Here is a 17,438-nt window from a genome sequence, read left to right as displayed (position 1 = left end):
CACTGAGTTTAGTTCTTGTTTTTTTCAGAAACGGGAAGGCCTGCTTCAGACGACACATGTGACGGAGGAGCTCACAACTACAACAGAGTAAGCAGGAAGCTCTTCTTGTTTCCCCCCCCCATGAAATATTATTAGATTTTTAAAGGTAAACACAGCAGAGAAAGAAAATCATACAAGCACATTGCAATGCTCTTCTGTTCTCTGTAAGAGAAGTTGGTGAGAGAGATTCAGGTTAACCTTGAAAAAGCATTGCATGTGTTTCTCAGAAAAAGGTGGTGTCCCCAGGGTTACTTTCTGGATACGTCAATCGCTCCTCCTAAACTTACTTGCTCCACTTCATCACTGACGCTGACCCATTCTGCTTCTATTCCTTTCTCTCCTCTCTTCAACCTTCCAAAGTATTTAGATCAATGCTGTCTTTTTAAAATGTTTATTTTATTTTTATTTTTCCTCTAACTCTACTTTTCACTTCACTATTACCCTCCAGGTACTTTAGTTAGATTGTGAGCCTTCGGGACAGTAAGGGAATTTTCCAAGTACCTTTCTTATTTCTAATCTTAATGTATATTTTCTGTAAACCGCTTAGAACCTAACGGATGTAGCGGTATATAAGAAATAAATTACATTACATTACATTACTTTTAAAGATGATTTCTTATTGAGAACATGCTGTGGTTTGCTGAATTTTTTTTCCAGTGAGAACTGATCGCAGCCATTCAGAAAGCAGCGCGGGCCCAAGCGGGAGCGCAGAATGCTTTGCTCCTGACCTCCACGCTCTTCTGACCTCTGCACCGCTGGCTGGGAAATAGGAGGAGGCAGTAGCGAGAGAGGGAGGGATTTTAAAAGGTACTGGGGGTGGGGGATGTTTAAAATACCAAGACTGCCGTCTAAGGAGGGATTTTAAAAGGTATCAGGGAGTGGGGTGGGGGATGTTTAAAATATCAAGACAGCCATCTAGGGAAGGAGGGATTTTTAAAGGTCCAGTGGGGGAGTATGATTAAAAGAGGTCCTGGGGGTACATAGGGGGTATGGGGGATGATTTAAGGTACTGGGGGGGTATGTGACCTGCCTGCCTGTCACTAGGCCTGCCTGCCACTAGGTCTGCCTGCCTGCCTGTCACTAAGCCTGCCTGCTACTAGGCCAGCCTGCCCTGTCCCAGCCTACCACTAGACCACCAGAGTGGGGACAGGGTACAGAGCCTGGCAGGGAGGGGAGACAAGGTGCAGAGCCTGACATGGAGTATGGGGTTGGGTACAGAGCCTGGCAGGGAGAATTTGTTTCAGAATATTTTTTTTTCTTGTTTTCTTCCTCTAAATCTAGGGTGCGTCTTATGGAGCAAAAAATACAGCTTTGTTCTGCTTGGATAAAGATAAATCTTGAGCTCTATAGAATAAATACATAACTCAGTTTCCGCCGTATAGACGATAGCATAACTTATGTTGTATAGATTATACTTTTCCTTTAGCTTGTCAGTGTAAAACCTCTAAATAGAAGACTTGAGCTAATTTCACCATTGTAATTTTTCTTTTTTTTACCTTTGCTTAAAACTTTGTTAAAGTGTGGACTTGCCATGCTTTAGCTTTGTAAAATTGTCTGGTTTAATTTGCTTTCTGTACAAGTTTACTTGATACTAAATTTGAAATTAATAAAAATAAATAAAAACCTATTAACCAGGCATATATCAAGCAAGGGCAAAAAACTCCATACTTTAGTTGGTGTCCCTTTTAACCAGTTGGATGAATAGAAACTTATTTTTATAATTTAGTACTGTAGAGACAGATGCTATACTACAATACCTCAGTGATGAACAGATTTTTAAGTCTGGTACACCATAGGTGAAGTCTTTATGTAGTGTGTTTCTGGTCTTGGCTTGATGTTCATTGCTGTTAGAAAAATAGAAACATGATGGCCCATAAATCTGCCTATCCGCAGTAAACATTCTCTCTTCCTCTCTCTAAGAGATCCCATGTGCCTATCCCAGGCTTTCTTGAATTCAGACACAGTCTATATCTCTACCACCTCTTCTGGGAGACTGTTCCATGCACTTCCACTCTTTCTGTAAAAAGGTATTTCCTTATATTACTCCTGAGCCTATCACCTCTTAACTTCATCCTATGCCATCTCATTCCAGAGCTTCCTTTCAAATGAAAGAGATTTGATTCATGCGCGTTTACATCACGTAGTTATTTAAATGACTATCATATCACCCCTCTCCCACCTTTCCTCCAAAGTATACAGATTGAGAAGGCTGATGGAGATATGATTGAAGTCTACAAAATCTTGAGTAGAGTAGAACGGGTACAAGTGGATCGATTTTTCACTCCGTCAAAAATTACAAAGACTAGGGGACACTCGATGAAACTGCAGGAAATACTTTTAAAACCAATAGGAGGAAATATTTTTTCACTCAGAGAATAGTTAAGATCTGGAACGCATTGCTAGAGGTTGTGGTAAAAGCGGATAATGTAGCTGGTTTTAAGAAAGGTTTGGACAAATTCCTGGAAGAAAAGTCCATAGTCTGTTATTAAGAAATGGGAGAAGCCTCTCCTTGCTTTGGATCGGTAGCATGGAATATTGCTACTCCTTGGGTTTGGGCCAGATACTATGACCTGGATTAGCCACCGTGAGAATGGGCTACTGGGCTTGATGGAACATTGGTCTGACCCAGTTAGGCTATTCTTATGTTCTTATCTTTAAGTCTGTTCCCATATACCTTAGACAACACATCATTTTAGTAGCCTTCCTCTGGACTGACGCCATCCTTTTTATATCTTTTTCAATGTGCGGCCTTCAGAATTGTACACAATATTCTAAATGAGGTCTCAGCAAAGATCATCACATACAATCACACCCAAGTCCGGATCTTCTGTCGTGCACATAAGTTCTTTACCTCCTAAACTGTACCGTTCCCTTGGATTTTTGCAGCCCAAATGCATGACTTTGCATGATTCTTAGCATTAAATTTTAACTGCCAAATTTCAGACCATTCTTCAAGCTTTGCCAGGTCTTTCTTCATTTATTCACCCCATCCTAAGTTTCTGCTCTATTACAGATTTTGGTATTATCCGCAAAGATGCAAATCTTACCCAACAGCCCTTCAGCAATATCATTTATAAAAATGTTAAAAAGAACAGGTCCAAGAGCAGAACCTTGAGGCACACCACTGGTAACATCCCTTTCCTCAGAGCGATCTCCATTGATCACTACCCTCTGTGGCCTTCCACTCAACCAGTTTTTGACCCAGCCCGTCAGTTTGGGACCCATCCCGAGGGCACTCAGTTTATTTATTAGATGTCTGTGTGAAACACTGTCAAAGGCTTTGATAAAATCTAAATATACCACATCTAGTGCACTCCCTCTATCTAATTCTCTGGTCACCTAATCAAAAAAATTGATCAGATTTGTATGAGAAGACTTACCTCTAGTGAATCCATGTTGCCTCCTGTCCTGTAATCCACAGGATTCCAGAAACCAGTCCTGTAATCCACAGAAACTTCACCGTTCTCTGTTTTAAAAGCGTTTCCATTAATTTGCTTATCACAGAAGTCAGAGTTAACAGCCTGTAATTCTCTACTTCTTCCTTACTTCCACTTTTGTGGAGAGAGATCACATCCACCCTTCTCCAGTCCTCCGGTACCAGTCCCGACTCTTGAAACTCATCGAAAAGGTCAGTCAGCGGAGTCACCAGAACTTCCTTAAGTTCCTTCAGCATCCTCGGATATACACCATCTGGCCTCATCGCTTTGTCTATCTTTATTTTAGCTAGGTCCTCACTAACATTGAGGACCTAGCACTAACTCTGAAAATTGATCAGGGTCTACCACTCCTCCATCTCTATTCATGTTTGTCTTCTGTGGTCCCGCTACCGGCGCTTCAGCTGTGAACACAGAGCAGAAATATTTGTTAAGCAATTTAGTCTTTTCTTTATCAGCTATTACATATTTCTCCCCTTCACCTTTGAGTCTCATAATGCCACTTTTGCACTTCTTCCTGTCACTAATATATCTAAAACATGATTTGTTTCCCCGTTTTACCGTGTCAGCTATTTTTTTCTTCCATTTGCATCTTTGCTTTCCTGACTACACGGCCAGCCTCTCTTAACTTTTCTAGATATTTTTGCCTGTCATCACAGAAAGAGGAACTTTTGTAGTTTATAAAGGCTAACCTCTTATTCCTTACCTTCTCAGTTACTACTTTTAAGAACCAAAGTGGCCTTCTTTTCCTCTTACTTTTACTTACTTGCCTCACAAAAAGGTTTGTTGCCCTTACAATTTCTCACTTCATTGCCATTCTTTCCAGACGTTCCCGTCCAGACAATAATTCCTTGACGTAATCCCCCATCCAAACAAAGTTAGCTTTTTTAAAGTCTAGAATCTTTGTTTTTGAATGAGCCCTCTCTATCCCTTCTTAATATTAAAACATAACATGCAGTGATCAATGGATGCCAGATGATCACCCACCGTAACATCAGAAACACTTTCCCCATTGTAAGTACTAAGTCCATTATGACCCCTTCCCGTGTGGGTACCATTACCAACTGCAGGAACAGTTCTCCTTGTAGAGAATCCAGGATCTCCCTACTTTAGAAGAATCCGCAATAGGGATACCCCAATCAACCAGTGGCGTACCTAGGGTATGTGGCACCCGGGGCCCATCATTTTTTGACACCCCCCCATGTAAAAAAATATTTTTTTGTAATGACCATGAAACGGAATAAATGGTCAGAATAGAAACAGGCAGTGAAAATTTTCTTATATTCCAAACATAACATAACATAAATTATGTCTGAATTGTCATGACATCAGAAGTACATATGGAGTAGTTGCAGGTGATGCTTGGGACAGTTCTGATTGTGTTAGTTCGGTTTTATGTGTTTTTTGAATAGAAGGGTTTTTATTTCTTTTTGAAGGTTTTGCAGTCTATGGTCGATGTCAATTGGTTGTAGAGTTGGGGGTCGAGTGTTGCAGCTCGAATGGCTAGGAGGTTGTCGAACAGTTTTTTTCTTTTGACGTTTTTGGTTGGAGGGTGTGTGAATGATGCGTGAGTTCTCCTATGTCTGGTTGAGGTGGATTGAATTATTTAGCTGAAGAAATTAGTTACCCCCTCATCCCACACACATTAATTCTCTTCCATTTTTGTTCCCATTATAAAAAACACTGATAAGTTCCCAGAAAAAAAATACATTAAAATAAGAAGTGAAAACAAAGGCCCCTACAGATGAGAACATAACATAAGAATAGCCTAACTGGGTCAGACCAATGGTCCATCATGCCCAGTAGCCCATTCTCATGGTAGCCAATCCAGGACACTAATACCTGGTCAAAACCCAAAGAGTAGCAACATTCCATGCTACCGATCCAGGGCAAGCAGACACTTCCCCCATGTCTTAATAACAGATTATGGACTTTTCCTCCAGGAATTTGTCCAAATCTTTCTTTAAACCAGCTACACTATCTGCTTTTACCATAACTTCTGGCCACTTCATTTTTAAGTTTAGATCTTTCCTTTCAAACAGAGACCTTGCTAGATGTCAAATACAGCACAAGGTAACTTCACATGGACTTAGCTGTGCAGGAAATGTGAATCTCCTCATACACCCACCATATAGTGCAAAAATGTGCAAAGGTCTGTTTTTTTCTTTCGATCACTACATAGCCTAATGCCACACAAGCAGCGCTGTTACAAACATATTCTGTAGGTCAATGCTAAGGATAACAAAGTTTCCTTCCTTGGACCAGAAGGAGATACTGATAAACCACTGGAAGAGATCCCAAAACAACACCCAAAGACCCACTCAGTGTGTGAACCAGTTGAGTGGAGTGGACTAACTGGGGGGTGGAAATGGGCCCGGAGTTTGCTCAGCAGAATTTCCCAGACCACCTCTTCCTCTCAACACATTGACACGCTGCCACCACCACCACTAGGAACACCTCACTGGGTAGGCCAGCTATGCTATAAACTTTATAAAACACATTATTATATTTTCTTATAAAGCACATATTTTAACTGAACTCTCTGACAACCTCAGCCTTTCCATTCACAAAAATAGAAGGAAGAAAAGTTCCCATTTCCTGCTGTCTCATGTCCCCGGCCTATACAATATTTTTTTTCTGCAGACCCTTCAAAAGTCTGACCAAATCCTCATTTCACTTGCATTATAAAGTACTGAGGATGCCATCTCTCCCTAATCCCAGGTCCTAAAGTCTAAGACAGTAGCGCAAACTAATGCTGCCAGATTCAGGAAAAAAAATTTTGATTCGATTCAGCCTATTGAATTGGTTTTTCAATTCGATTTTCCTGCCCAGTTGGGTGATTTTTTTCAAAACTCCTGGTGGGTTTTATAGCTTTTTCACCCCGTTTGGCTTCTCCTAATCACACTGGCGCTGTGGTGTAAATAAAATAAAGAAACAAAAAGGACTTTTCCTCTCTCTGTTAAATCCTAGCTCACGTTTGCAGTCCAACACCAGCTCTGGCAGGATACACATTTCAAATCTGACATATTATAATCACAAAACAGAAAATAAAATTAATTTTTCTACCTTTTGTTGTCTGGTTATATTTCAAATTTTGTTGGTCCAAGGCTCTGGTTTTCTTCTGATAACTTGGGGTCTCCTTCTTTCTTCTTTCTGCATGCTAACCATCCATCTGCCAACTCTGTCCTCCCTTTCCATTTCCCTTTCCTCCCCAGGAAGTCTGGTATCATTCCTTTTTTTCATCTCCATCCACAGATCCACCTTTTCTTAACTACCCTTTCATCCGGCATCTCTCCCTCCTTCCCCACCACCCGAGTCCACCATCTCTCCCTTTCTTTTCCCAATTACCCTCCTATCCAGTACCTCTATCCCTCCTCCACACCATCCCTTGTGTCCAATTTCTCTCCCTTTCTGTTCCTTCCCTCCCTAAATCCCATGGTCCATTATCTCTCTCCCTCTCCTCTATTTTCAGACCCATTATTTCTTCCTCCCCCCCAAAGTTTGGCATATGCACGTCTCTTTGAACACCCCCTTCCCTCCGTGTACTTCTAAATCAGGGTCCCCCCCAAAGGCCTGTCCCCCCTTAAAGGTCTGCCTGTCCCCCCTTGAAGGCCTGCACCCCCCTTGAAGGCCTGTCCCACCTCCTTGAAGGCCTGTCCCCCCCCCTTGTAGGCCTGTCCCCTCCTTGAAGGCCTGTCCCCCCTTGAAGGTCTGCACCCCCCCGAAGGCCTGCACCCCACCCGAAGGCCTGTCCTCCCCCCCCTTGTAGGCCTGTCCCCCCTTGTAGGCCTGCCTTCCTGTCCCCCCCTTGAAGGCCTGTCCCCCCCCTTGAAGGTCTGTCCCCCCCTGAAGGCCTGTCCCCCCTTGAAGGCCTGTCCCCCCTTGAAGGCCTGCACCCCCTTGAAGGTCTGCACCCCCTTGAAGGTCTGCACCCCCCCGAAGGCCTGAACCCCCCTTGAAGGCCTGTCCGTCCTTGTAGGCCTGTCCCACCCCCTTGTAGGCCTGTCCCACCCCCTTGTAGACCTGTCCCCCCCTTGAAGGCCTGCCTGTCCCCCCCCTTGAAGGCCTTCCTGCCTGTCTGTCATCCCCCTCCTCCTTGAAAGCCTGCCTGCCTGCCCGCCCGCCCCACCCCGAAGGACCGCTCGCCCCCTGGCCTCCCCGCACCACTATGAAGCAGCACTACCTATGCTCCCAGCCTTGCCGTTCATTCCTCCCCACCACCACCCCCGAAGGACCGCTTGCCCCACTGACCTTCCTGCACCACCTATGAAGCAGCCGCAGCAGGATCCCGACGTCAGCGATCTCTGCGCTGCTTAGGCGCTGCTTCCTGCGCCGCGTTCCCGCCCCTCCTCTGATGTCAGAGGAGGGGCGGGACCGCGGCGCAGGAAGCAGCGCCCAAGCAGCTCAGGTATCGCTGAAGTCGCGATCCTGCTGCGGGCTGCTTAACAGGTGGTGCAGGAAGGTCAGTGGGGCGAGCGGTCCTTCGGGGGTGGTGGTGGGGGGAATGAACGGCAAGGCCGGGAACACCCCCTCATGGCTGGCACCCGGGGCGGACCGCCCCTCCCGCCCCCCCTTAGTACGCCACTGCAATCAACATCCAGCATGTTAAAATCACGTATTAGCAAGACTTTCCCTTTTTTAGATATATTCTGAATGTCTACTATTAAATCTCTATCTACTTCTTCTGTCTGTGAAGGAGGGCTATATATCACACCAATGTAAATATATTCATTATTCCCTCTTTCCAAATTAATCCACAGTGCCTCTTCCCTGCCCTGCAGGTCCTGCAATTGTGTGGCTTTAATATGATCTTTAACATATGACGCTACTCTCCCTCCTTTTCTTCCTACCCTGTCTTTCCTGAACAGATTAGCCCGGTATAACTACATCCCAGTCATGGTTCTCTGTGAACCATGACTTTGTGATCGCCACTTTATCCAACTCATCATCTTCCATCACAGTTTCTAGATCCAGAATCTTGTTTCCCGTACTTCGAGTATTAGTATATGCTGCTTTCCAGATATCGCCTCCTTTTCCCATCCGTGTAGAGGTGTTCAGTGATTTACTTACCTGAGGGCATATATTCACCTGGTGGCTTTGATCACCCTGCCCCACCACTTCTAGTTTAAAGCTTTCTTCAGTAGATTAGCCAGCCTTCTGGCAAAGACACTTCTTCCCTTCTTTGATAGATGCACACTATCCCTGCTCAGCAGCCCTTGGAAAATCATCCTATGGTCCAGGTAGCCAAAATGCTCTCGACGACACCATCTATGTTTTATCAGAACTATACCAAAGCACATAGTAGCCGCTTCAAGCTGGCACTTCTTTCCAGATATAGAGGAATCCTTTTGGCTTGATACGTTCCAGATTTTTAGTTTTCAATAGATTTTTTTTTTAAGTTGTTGCTGTGCTGCAACTTGTACAATACAACTACTAGACAGCTTCTGTCTGCATAGTTGCCTAACAGAGAAAATGGCAGCCTAACAGGCTCCTCCTATATATCAATAATGCATCAGAAAGACATTTTGCAAATATTACAAATAGGGAAAATATTACAAAGTTCTGTTCTTGATCCCAGATTTTGCTTTTCAGTGAACGTCTGTTTCATTCTTCCTGGTTTAAGAACATACATACATAAGAAGTTGCCTCCGCTGAGGCAGACCATAGGTCCATCCTGCTCAGCGGTCCGCACCCGCGGCGGCCCATCAGGCCCATTGCCTGAGCAATGGTCTATCCTATCTATACCCCCCAATCCCTTTTTCTTCTAGGAATCTATCCAAACCTTCTTTGAAACCATTTAATGTTTTCTTGTCTACAACAGCCTCTGGAAGTGCGTTCCATGCATCCACCACCCTCTGAGTGAAAAAGAACTTCCTAGCGTTTGTTCTAAACCTGTCCCCCTTCAGTTTCTCCGAGTGCCCCCTTGTACTTGTGGCGCCCCTTAATTTGAAAAATCTGCCCCTGTCTACTTTTTCTATGCCCTTCAGGATCTTGAAGGTTTCTATCATGTCTCCTCTAAGTCTTCGCTTTTCCAGGGAGAAAAGTCCCAACTGTCTCAATCTGTCGGTATATGGGAGATTTTCCATTCCCTTTATCAGTTTGGTTGCTCTTCTTTGTACTCCCTCAAGTACCGCCATGTCTTTCTTGAGGTACGGCGACCAGTACTGGACACAGTACTCCAGATGCGGCCGTACCATTGCACGATACAGCGGCATGATGACTTCCTTCGTCCTGGTCGTAATACCCTTCTTAATGATACCCAGCATTCTGTTTGCTTTCCTAGAGGCTGTGGCGCATTGCGCCGATGCCTTCAGTGTTGCGTCTACCATCACTCCCAGGTCTCTCTCCAGGTTACTAACCCCTAGTGGTGTTCCCCCCATTTTGTATGTGAACATTGGGTTCTTTTTCCCCACGTGCATGACCTTGCATTTCCCCACGTTGAAGCTCATCTGCCACTTTTCGGCCCACTTTTCCAGCTGCGTTAGATCCTTTTGGAGATCCTCGCAGTCTTCCTTGGTTTGAGCCCTGCTGTATAGTTTGGTGTCATCTGCAAATTTAATGACTTCACACTTAGTTCCCGCCTCTAGGTCATTTATGTAGATATTGAACAAGAGCGGTCCCAGCACCGACCCCTGCGGGACTCCGCTCGTGACCCCTTTCCAGTCTGAGTAGTGTCCCTTTACGCCAACCCTCTGCTTCCTGTTTGCCAGCCAGTTTTTGATCCATCGGTGGACCTCCCCTTGTACCCCGTGGTTCCATATCTTTTTAAGCAGTCTCTCGTGTGGCACCTTGTCGAAGGCTTTTTGGAAGTCAAGGTAAATGATGTCTATAGATTCCCCTTTATCCACCTGGCTGTTCACTCCCTCAAAGAAGTACAGTAAGTTTGTGAGGCATGACCTACCCTTACAGAAGCCATGTTGACTCGGTTTTAGCTGCCCATTTTTTTCGATGTGTTCACAGATGCTGTCTTTAATCAGTGCCTCCATCATCTTTCCCGGGACTGAGGTCAGGCTCACCGGCCTGTAGTTTCCCGGGTCTCCCCTTGCGCCCTTCTTGAAGATGGGCGTGACATTTGCTATTTGGATTGCCCCATTACATGTTTGTAATAAATAAACTCCTCCCATCATATTAACATTACTGCCTGGATCCTCCCCTTAACCAGGGTGTCTCTTCAGAATGGCAGAGTCTTGCTCTTGAGACAGAAGGAAAAGGGGGTTTCAAAAGATTGGAAATTGTCTGGAGAGCCTTATTTAACTTGATCTCAAGGTTTTTCTTAATGATTACAAAATGAGTCCTGGGATCATGAGACAGTAGAAATAGCCAGAGATGCCAAGAGTGAACCATCTCAAAGAGTGAGATTTACCTCACTAGGGAGTAAGGTCGAAGGCCAAAGACTGAAAATTTTCAGACCATACATCCAGGGAATAAATCTAGAATGATTTCAGTATAATATTGCTTTACAAATGAATCAAGGCATTGGCTTTTCTTTGGAGCCTCTGAAAGAAAGCAGACAAAATGGGGAGTAATTTGGGTAAATATTTTGAGCTGCAATTTGTCTTACACCCAGAAGTTAAAAGCATGTACATTGGTTTCAGAGCACATGTACTTGCAGTGAAGGGGAAAGGGACAGGACAAGGGAAAACAGTAGGCAGGAAGGTGTGCTCAGAGTTCTTCCTACTGATTGGTTGTTGGGGGAGTACTACGATGGACCTGGGGATTATCCCAGTGCACTTTTTTTTTATTTTTTATTAGAAGAGCTAATATGAGATATAGATCCCCTCCTCAGTTTAGAACTTTGGTGGATTGTGCTGGGGTGGCCCCTAGACCCATCCTGACTATGGGGTCCTTTTACTAAGGTGCGCTAGCCGATTTAGCACTATTTAAACGCTAATGCATCCATTATATTCTATGGACGCATTAGCGTTCAGCGCGCGCTAAATCGGCTAGTGCTTCTTAGTAAAAGAGGGGGTGTATTTGGCCAGTGAATTAGTTTCATGAAGAAAGGGAAAGAACTTCAAGTTCTTTAGTATGAACATAAGATTTGCTGCTGCTGGGTCAGACCAGTGGTCCATTGTGCCCAGCAATCTGCTCACGCGGCGGTCCTTAGGTCAAAGACCAGTGCCCTATTTGAGTCTAGCATTACCTGCGAATGTTCTGTTCCGGCAGGAACTTATCCAGCCTTTTCTTGAATCCCTAAAGGGTGCTTTCCCCTATAACAGCCTCTGGAAGAGAATTCCAGATTTCTACCACTCTCTGGGTGAAGAAGAACTTGCTTCAATGTTCATTCAGAAATAGATTTTGTTCCAATTCCCTGTGCTTATCTTAATATCTGATTGGTAAGGAATAAAGCTATTTTAATTAAAGATTGTCTCATAGTGGAGCAGTTAAGATGTTTGTTCTCAGCAGAGACCTGGTTGCCTCAGCAGAGAAGCCAATCACTACTGAGCTTTGTCCCCCCTGGTTACAAAATTATCCCCTTATGTAGATAAAGCAAATGTGGGGGAGGAATTGCTATTCTTCTTAAAGAATTTATTGAATTTTCTGTATTGGAGTTAGAACAAGTGGGAGATTTGGAAATTTTATCATGTCAGTTATCTGATTCAGCATTGAAAGACTCTTTTTTATGTACCTCCAGGGAATTGGTCTAGCACAAGAGATGCTTTTTATGTTTCTGTTTTTAGGAATTCACTTTCAGCTGATAATTGTTTAATAGGCGATATCAATTTGCATCTAGAAAATAGGAAAGATAATATGATTAAGGATTACATTACATTACATTACGGATTTCTATTCCGCCTATACCTTGCAGTTCAAGGCGGATTACAAAAGAATTGACTGGACATTTCCAGAGATGTAAACATTTCAGATGAGATTACTGGACATTTTCCAGTGAGGATGCAATTTTTTTTTTTTTTTTTGGGTAACTGGAATTTTCTGGGTGAAGGTGAGAGGTTGGAGAAGTGAGCTGGTGGTAGGTAAGGGGGTTAGGATTTTTGGATGAATTTTTTGAAGAGCAGGGTTTTGATTTCTTTGCGGAACGTCTTGAAGTCGTCCGATGTTGTCAGCAGGTTGGAGACGGATTGGTTGAGTTTTGCTGCTTGAGTTGCCAGAAGATTATCGAACATTTTCTTGCGATGTGTGCCCTTGAAAGGGGGGAAGGTGAAAGGGTTAGGGGTTCTTCTGTGTCTTTTTGAGGAGATCTGGTTTAAGCGGTTGGTTAGGTAGGATGGGGAAGAGCCGTGTAATGCTTTAAATAATAGGCAGTAGAATTTGAATTGAATTCGTGCTTGTATGGGTAGCCAGTGGGAGTCTAAGAAGGCAGCTGTTATGTGATCATATTTTCTAAGTGAGTAGATTAGTCTGAGGGCGGTGTTTTGTATGGTCTGGAGTTGCTTTATCATAAAGGCTGGACAAGGGAGATATAGGGAGTTGCAATAGTCCAGTAGACCTAGTACTAAGGATTGTACTATTAGTCTGAATTGTGTTTGGTTGAAGAATTTTCTGATTTTGCGTAGGTTTCTCATGGTTAGGAAGGCTTTCTGTGTCGTCTTGTTGATTTGGGAGTGCATTGTGCAACATCTGTCTATGGTAACTCCTAGTAGTTTTAGTTCAAGTTGTATTGGGTATTTGGTGTTTTTGATTATCAGTTCTGTGATGGTAGGGGTTTTAGCCTTTTCAAGCAGGAGGAATTTTGTTTTTTCTGGGTTTAGTTTTAGTTTGTGATCCATCATCCATTTTTCTACTGTTTCTAAGGTTGTATCCAGCTTTTCTGTGGTGGTGGGTTCTAAAGGGTCGAAGGGGAGGAGTATAGTGATGTCGTCTGCGTAGCTGAAGGATGTGACGTTTAGTTTATCTAAGGTGGCTCCTAAGGAGGAGATAAAGAGGTTGAAGAGTGTAGGTGAGAGAGGTGATCCTTGTGGTACTCCGCAGGGGTTTGCCCATGGCTCTGATTTGGTATCGTTGTATTTTACCCTGTAGGTTCTTGATTTGAGGAACCCTTGTAACCAATTGTAGACCTTGCCTGAGATCCCTATGGCGTCGAGTATCTGTAGTAATAAGGTGTGGTCAACTAGGTCAAATGCTGCAGAGAGGTCAAGTTGTATTAGTATCATCTTTTTTCCTTTACTGATATGTTGCCGGGCTATATCTAGGAGTGAGATTAGAAGTGTTTCTGTGCTATGGTTGGTTCGAAAACCTGATTGTGAGTGGTGAAGTAGGTTATGTTTTTCCAGGTAGTTTGTGAGGTGTTGTGTAACAAGGCCTTCTATTATTTTGACATACATTGGTATTGAAGCGATAGGCCTGTAGTTGGAGGGGTTATCTATTGGGCCCTTGTGATCTTTTATGATAGGAGTGATTATAATCTCTCCTAAATCCTGTGGGAATTGGCCTTCTGTTAGTGTGGTTTGAATCCATAGCATCAAGTTGGTTTTGAATGTGGTGGAGGCGTTTGATAACAGGTAGGTGGGGCAATTATTGAGTTCGCTGGATGCATGGCTGTATTTATTGTAGAGTCTGTTCATATCCGACCAAAGTAGGATTGGGAAGTTGGACCAGCATCTGTCTGCTACGATGGCTTCATCAGTTGTTGGGTTTGTTATTATTTTTTCGAGATGGGTGGGTGTGTTTATGAATGCAGCTCTGATATTTGTGATCTTATTTTTGAAGTGATCTGCTAGTTGGATGGCTGTCGGTGGGTGGATACCTTGAGTGGCCAGGTAAGGTTTGGTGTCAGTGAGGTTCTTTACTAGATTGAATAGTTTTTTTGTGTCTGGGATTTTTGTGCCTATCATGTGCTACTCTTTCTTCAACAATTGTATATGTCTTCCTTTTTCTTCAACGCATATAAAGGGCCACCATTTGGATTTAGTATCTTTCTTTCATCAAAATATATTGTTTTTCTAATGGGAATTGGACTTCTACACTACAGTCTGACCATTAATTGTATAAATTTACTTTGAATTGGCAGCGAGTGATAAAATATGATTTCCCATTAAAGTGCCATGTTTTTGCTACAGGGCCAATTGACAGCTGTTTTTTGGACTCAATATGATTCTGCTTTTGCTTTGATACCAGAGGTTGATTTTTATTCCTCTTGGGATTTATTTAGTTTAAAACTTTTAGATGAAATTGCCCTAAAACGATTAAGAGATAAATGCATGTGTAAATCTGATAAGTGCTTGGAACACACATGGCATAAGAATAAAGGGAGATAAGGCTAAAAAACAATGGCAAGATAAGGTGCAGGAATATAAATACCGGCAGTTCCCGGTTTAAGAACGCCAGATATACATACAAATCGGGATCCTGCCTCTCCCTTCCTGTTCCAACACCCCCCCTCTTCTTCCTTTCCTGTCCAAACATGACCCTCCTCCTCCCTTCTGTGTCCCAAAGCGCCTCTTGTCATCCTTCCCTCCATTCTGTATCCAAAATTCATGCCTCCCTCCCTCCCTCCCTCCTGCGGGTGTTTACCTCTGCTGGCCAGCTGCCTCCTCCCAGCCGCAATTCTCTTCGTAAAGCCGCGAGAAGCTGCTGCTCCATGTGGCTCATGGCTGACCCGGAGGCCTTTCCTCTGATGTCAGAGGGAAAGCTTCTGGGGCAGCTGGGTCAGACCAGTGGTCCATCAAGCCCAGTAACCCGCTCTCACGGTAGCCAATCCAGGTCACTAGTACCTGGCCAAAACCCAAAGTGTAGCAATATTCCATGCTACTGATACAGGGCAAGCAGAGGCTTCCCCCATGTCTTTCTCAATAACAGACTATGGACTTTTCCTCCAGGAACTTGTCCAAACCTTTCTTAAAACCATCTATGCTAGCTGCTCTTCCCATATCCTCTGGCAACGCGTTCCAGAGCTTAACTATTCTCTGAGTGAAAAACAATTTCCTCCTATTAGTTTTAAAAGCTAGGGTTTTGTAAGAATTTTCTTCAAGTGACATTTCAGTCTATAGAGGGTTAATCTCACTATGTCTCATACAATAGAGATCCTGGACGTAGCTTTCATTAAAAGTGTTTCCAAAATTCAGGTTTCTACCAAGCCACTAAGATTTCCATAATATGTATTTGAGATGATATTTGGTTTCAGAACCAAGCTAACTTGCATATGAAGTGGATCCTGAAACCAGACATAACAGAGTGGGTAACAGAGTGGGTAACAGAGTGGAATTATGAAAAGTCTTCTGTACAGTTCTACTTACCTATCCGTGGGTGATCCGATCCGTAGCTAGGCGATTGATTCACAATGTGTCTGCATGCAAATTGACTCGATCAGAAGCACGCTCCACAGCGACTGCACGGATCGCTGCAGAGCAATCCAGACGCATGCGCAGACCATCTTCTTTGCCTGTAGAAGATCTACACATGAACTTGCTCTCCTGACTTCCCTCTCACTCTCTATCTGTGGATTAGGAGAAATTGGAAGTGTGGCCATAAAAGGACTGACAGCACACTCCTCCAATCAGAGTTTGACATTTACCTGACTTCCCTCGCTCTTGACCAATGACAAACCCAGAAGACGGAGGAGCTGGAGGGAGATTATGGTGGGAGTTTCAGTTTTCGTCATTTGTTATTTTTTTAAAAAAGCTTTATTATCGCGAGCCCGTGGAATGGTGGGAGTCTGTTTTCGTTGGTTTAAAAAAAAAAAAAAGTTTTATTATCGTGAGCCTGTGGTTTTAACCCACGATTTTAAAGCGGGGTTGCACTACAGCGTGTTCTGTTCTGGTCCAGTCTGGACCAGAACACGCCGTAGTGCAGCCCCGCTTTAAACCTGTGGGCTAAAACCATAGGCTCGTACTGCAGGGAAGGGTGGTAGAGAGCAGGAGAATCGGATCAGCAGAGAGCAGGAGAATCGGATCAGCAGAGAGCAGGAGAGTCGGATCAGCAGAGAGCCTTCCTACCTTTGCATGCCATTCCCCTCATTTGCATGCACGGATCAAATCAGGAGGAAGGTTAGTGAATCGGGTCGGGGTCGCAAACTGGTCGGGACACAATTGGTAAGGTTAGTGAATCTAGGCCCAAGATTTACAACTCCTGATGTAGGCATTAAAGTGGTGAAACATAGCCCCATGTTGAGTTGCACCTTCTTGGTAGACATTGAGAGTTCTTTAAATTTGCTACTCAATACAATTGGTGTATAGCCTTCCTGGCTGCTGCTCCCTGACTCCCTCCTGGCTGCTGCTCCCTGCTCACTGAGTGGCTGGCTTACTGGCTCCTGTGAATTCCTGCTCAGTGTCGCTCAGCGGCTGAAGAAAGCAGGACTCGCGGCAGCCACCGACAACCGGGTTAGCAGCAGGGCAGGAGCACGGAAAGCTGACTCCTACCCGCTGCACCTCTGGACCACCAGGGATCAGCAGAGGAGGTACAACAGGGCAGGAGAGGACATGGTAGGGTAGGGAGCAGAGCCAGTGCCAGTTTTGGTGGAGACCATGGCCTCTGTGGCCTTCCCTCCCCCGTTCCAATACCTATGGTCTATTTAATGTTTACCTTTGTTGTATTTTATGATAATCTTAAATAAACCAAGACAAAAAAAAAAGAATAAGAGTCTACAAATTGGAAACAAAAGTGCAGACAAATCATGAAAGTATAAACCTGATGAAAGGAAAAATAGAAATGTATTTCCAGTAAAATACAAAGACACTAAAAGCTGGCATTCCATTCTCCAAAAACTGAAAGAAATTTCTTATGCCTTTGTTGTTTACTCATTTTCTTTCTTTCTTTCTAATTTGCTTGGTCCCTTGCCTCTACAGGTATACTGCTTCCTTTTATGGATCTTCTAATTCTGATGTCCATTTTTTGTTTTATTTTTCTTTCTGCTGGTCTTCCATTTCTGCTATTTATCTGTCTCTGACATTGATCTTTCACTTCCTTCTGTTTTCCCATCTTCTATTTGCATTTTTATCTGCCCATAGCTAGATTTTATTCCTCAGTCTCCTCCTTTTCACCTTTCATCTATTTAGCAGTTTTTCATTT

At 43.8% G+C, this 17,438-nt stretch overlaps 1 protein-coding gene across 3 annotated transcripts in view; it reads left to right on the top strand.

The window, feature by feature from the left end:
• PARVB (parvin beta) overlaps window positions 1-17,438 on the top strand; it is a 276,144-nt gene that overhangs the window by 146,927 nt on the left and 111,779 nt on the right. For all 3 annotated transcript variants that reach the window (XM_033952575.1, XM_033952576.1, XM_033952578.1), the window contains exon 7: window positions 29-87. In XM_033952575.1, coding sequence (XP_033808466.1) covers window positions 29-87 — 59 coding nt within the window. The remainder of the gene's footprint in view (window positions 1-28; window positions 88-17,438) is intronic.

This window comes from Geotrypetes seraphini, chromosome 7 (assembly GCF_902459505.1).
Source record: "Geotrypetes seraphini chromosome 7, aGeoSer1.1, whole genome shotgun sequence".
In the NCBI taxonomy this organism is placed as follows: Eukaryota; Metazoa; Chordata; class Amphibia; order Gymnophiona; family Dermophiidae; genus Geotrypetes; species Geotrypetes seraphini.
Note: the sequence above shows the minus strand (reverse complement) of the source record. Positions and strands in the feature narration are given on the sequence as shown.